Raw genomic sequence first — 4,053 nt, 5'->3', positions numbered from 1 at the left:
GATGACTCTCTGCTTTCTGTTCAGAGCCTGATTTCAGGTTGGTGGGAGGAGCCAGTCGCTGTACAGGTACACTGGAGTTTAAACATCTGGGGGAGTGGAGACCAGTGTATGGCTTTTTCTGGACCCTGAAAGAAGCAGCTGTTGTGTGTGAACAACTGGACTGTGGCTCAGCTGTTTATATAGAAATGGTAGACTCCTCACGCACAACTGGGTGGTTGATCAGTTCTGATTGTGTTCTGTCCAGATCTCCTCTGAGGGACTGTGCAACATCGCATTACACTGACCAAATCCTGAAACTCACCTGCTCAGGTAATCATACTGAGTCATCCGTGACTTCATATTTGACAAAGATGTACCAAGCTGTAACAGATGGCAGCAAGAATAGCAGCCAACCAACCAGCCAGAAAGGACTTCTTCAGCCTAACAGCTTAATAATAATAATAATAATCATAAATTTTATTTATGAGCACCTTTCAAGTCACCCAAAGACACTTTACAATAGGATAAAACACTTAGTAAAACAATGGCAGAATAAGAACAATAAAACAAAAGCAGTGGATTCATAGTGAATATGCAGATTTGAACAGATGAGTTTTGAGTTGGGATTTAAACTTTCCAAGTTGCTGCTTTCAGCAGGTGTTTATGGAGAAGTACAAACAAAAAGGCTGGAGGAAGTGAAACTGGTTATTGTTATTGTAAAACAGAGAGCAAGACGGGAAGTGGGAAATGTTCCAGGAGAGGAGCTGGGCTGAGAGCAGGAACTAGAACAGAAGTCAGCACGGATCTATATGTTAATGAAGCACAATGAGCACACCTGTGCAGGTACATATCAGATATACATGCTCATTTAAGTTGTGTATAGTTTCTTAGGGTATATTCACTATAGTGGCATGTTTACATATGATAGCACCATCACGTTCTCATCCCAAAATGTAACATATGTGACAAATTGCTGGTATGTTACGCTTTTGGCCACCCAACCCATCTGTATGTGAGTTGTGTTTAGTTTCTGAGGTTATATCACTATAGTGGCATGTTTATGATTGCACATAATCAAATCTATACTAGTTTCATTAACAGATCATCTGTCTTTGCATTATAAATAGCATTTTGCTTCAAAAGTGTTGCATATGCGTATGATATGATCACACAAATGTAAACAAAGATTTACAAATGTGTACAATTATTTGTGTTGAACTTTTGAGGACTCACAAGTGCATGCTTTAATCCACACACAAATACAAAGCAAGCAGAGGTAGATTGGTCTTAAATAGAAGCCCCCGGTGCACCGTGTGACTAACTAACTAACTTTTCCCCACTCTGCGACACACCCACTGCGTCAAACCATGGGAACTGGTGATTCTTTCTGAGACATGTGAAGCTAAAGACACCAGAAACCACAGTCAATTGTCTCCCAGGGGGCAGAGCAGGCAACATTGAGTGAAATTAAAACTGCTGGCTATGGGTAAATGTAAATTCAGTAAAGTTCTTATTCACGTCGGCAGTAATGACACCCAGTTACGTCAATCAAACATCACTAAAATTGCCTTAAATTGCTGGCTGTCTGAGTGTCCAAAAACCAATGTGGGCTTTGTAAATAATTGGAAAACTTGCTGGAGAAAACCTGGTCTTCTTAGGAGAGCTGTCATCCATCCCACCTTGGATGGAGCGGCTCTCATTTCTAGAAATCTGGCCAAATTTATTAAACCCCCAAAAACGTGACTATCCAGAGTTGGGACCAGGAAGCAGAGTTGCAGTCTTATACGCCTCTCTGCAGCTTCTCTCCTCCTGTTATCTCCAATCCCCTTAGAGACTGTGTCAGCTCCTAAACAAACAAAAAAAAACCAAGCTAAAAATCAGCAAAAAAAAAAACAAACCCAAAAAAACAACTTAAACAGAAAAAAAATCCCAAAGACAGAAAAAAACAAAAGTCTCTGTTAGTACATGAAGTAACAATTGATCAACAAAACAGGTTTACTCTTCCTTACAGAAACCTGATTGCAGCAGGATGCAAATGTTAGTTTAAATGAATTAACACCCCCGAGTCATACTAACTATCAGAATACTCGAAGCACAGGCCGAGGGGGCGGTGTGGCAGCAATCTTCCACACCAGCTTATTAATCAACCAAAGACCAAGACAGAGGTTTAATTCATTTGAAAGCCTGATGCTTACGTAAACCGAGGACATGTGTCCCTCTATCTTATATAAAGAGATCTATACTGCTGACCCCAAGTATAACATCTACAATATCTGAATCTAGGGCTTGTATCACAAATCTTAGACCTAGGCTCTTCCAGTTTAGAATTATCTCAGGCTTTCTCAGATTCATGCTCACTGATCTGCTAGGTTTGGGAAGGAGACTAGCAGTAGCAGTCTCTGTAAGAGTAAATAAGACCTCCAACCCACACAACACACAAGACCACAGATTTACGAAACAGAAAATTAGCTTTATGTAAATATTTTGTTAAGTTCCATTTGCCTTTTTATTAAAGCATGAATACCTTCAAGTGTAATAAATAACTCAAATATACCACAAAAATCATTTAAACCAGCGGTCCCCAACCTTCTTTGCGCCAAAGACCGGTTTAATGTCCGACAATATTTTCACGGAAAGGCCATTAAGGTGTCGCAGATAAATACAACAAAATTAAATAATACGACCAAGACAAAAACTATATTTTGTAAATATAATAATAAGTGTGAATTCACTGCGTAATTGTGTAACTTTATTAGCAGCGTCCTCCTGAAATGCGCCAACATCATTGAGAGTAACATCCACCTCTCTGCCCCTTAATGCTCTCTGGTCGCTATGGCAACCCGTAAATATTTATTTCAAAACAAAACACAACTACAACACGGGAAAAGACAGAATTAACGATAAAACCCCTGAAAACCATAAATTTCACATCCAAGCCTCAGCTCTCGCGGCCCGGTACCAAACGACTCACGGACCAGTATCAGTCCGTGGTCCGGAGGTTGGGGGCCGCTGATTTAAACAACCACAATGCATGTAAAATAAGAAAAAAATGAAATATTTCAAAACCCCCAACAAAAACCTTTCTTTGGATACAAATGTCTAAAACTACACATAATGTCTCTTTCACTTACAAAATCTTACCTTTGTGTCGACAAAACGTGCAATACACACAGATCAGGTTGTATTCCCAAGTGGGGTTTTGAGACTAATTTAACCATCGCACAGATCCACAAATGTGAGGTGAATTCAAGTTGCAGTATAAACATCTAACCTTCTACATTAAACATGAGAATGTTTATTTTTTCAAGTAAACTGGAAATTAAACTAGGAAACATGATTTACTGTCATGGTCCTATCTTTGTGTGTAGCTTAATTAATATTATTTGATTTATTGTTATATGTGGTTCACTTTCCTTGTTTTTCCTAGTGTTGTCATTTGTATTTCTAGTTCTCTTAGTTATTTTGTGGTTTATTTATAATTTCTAGTCTTTAGCTTTTGCTACTGTGCCTCCCCTGTGTTCCACCTGTCATGTCTAGTCACCCAGTAAGTTGTGTTCTCATGTCTGTTCTTTCCCAGTCTGTGTCTGTGGCCCTTTCTCGTACTCGCGTTCTTGGTGAGTCCAGACTTGCCGAGAACGCGAGCACGGACTCGCGATTTGTAAAGTTGGAACACCAGCGTACCCGAGGATGTCACAGGTCTGGAGTTTTTACTACTGTCCCCTCTTAAATTAACTTTAATTAATGTAGGTTTTGCTTATAATAACCAGTCCGCTGTAACTGTATGCCAGGCTTTTATTAGCAGCCAACATGAACGTCCGTACACTCGTAACAGGAAGTACACATAACATACAGAGAGAACCACAGCGACACCTGCTGGAACTCTCCGTAACGGCAGCAACAGGAGGCAGTATGGACAAACATAACATTGCTGTTATCTACAATTAATATGTTATGAAGCTTAACTTTAATCTCAGCCAAACTGATTTACTTAGGAACAAATAAAACACTGAAATAAACCAAATTTGGAAATATATGATATCTTGATAAATCGAGCAGATATTTGAAGTTTACACA

The 4,053-nt window shown here is 39.4% G+C and overlaps 1 protein-coding gene across 2 annotated transcripts in view; it reads left to right on the top strand.

Annotated features, from left to right (window-relative positions):
* Positions 1 to 4,053, top strand: part of LOC102299343 (scavenger receptor cysteine-rich type 1 protein M130) — a 53,684-nt gene that overhangs the window by 9,398 nt on the left and 40,233 nt on the right. The window contains exon 2 of one of the 2 annotated variants that reach the window (XM_042213245.1): positions 25 to 309. The exons of the other annotated variant lie outside the window; for it this stretch is intronic. Within the exon in view, the coding sequence (XP_042069179.1) occupies positions 186 to 309 (124 nt within the window). The 5' untranslated portion in view covers positions 25 to 185. The remainder of the gene's footprint in view (positions 1 to 24; positions 310 to 4,053) is intronic. 2 annotated transcript variants of the gene reach the window in all.

This window comes from Haplochromis burtoni, unplaced genomic scaffold (genome assembly GCF_018398535.1).
Source record: "Haplochromis burtoni strain Fernald_Lab_line unplaced genomic scaffold, NCSU_Asbu1 Contig_429, whole genome shotgun sequence".
In the NCBI taxonomy this organism is placed as follows: domain Eukaryota; kingdom Metazoa; phylum Chordata; class Actinopteri; order Cichliformes; family Cichlidae; genus Haplochromis; species Haplochromis burtoni.
Note: the sequence above shows the minus strand (reverse complement) of the source record. Positions and strands in the feature narration are given on the sequence as shown.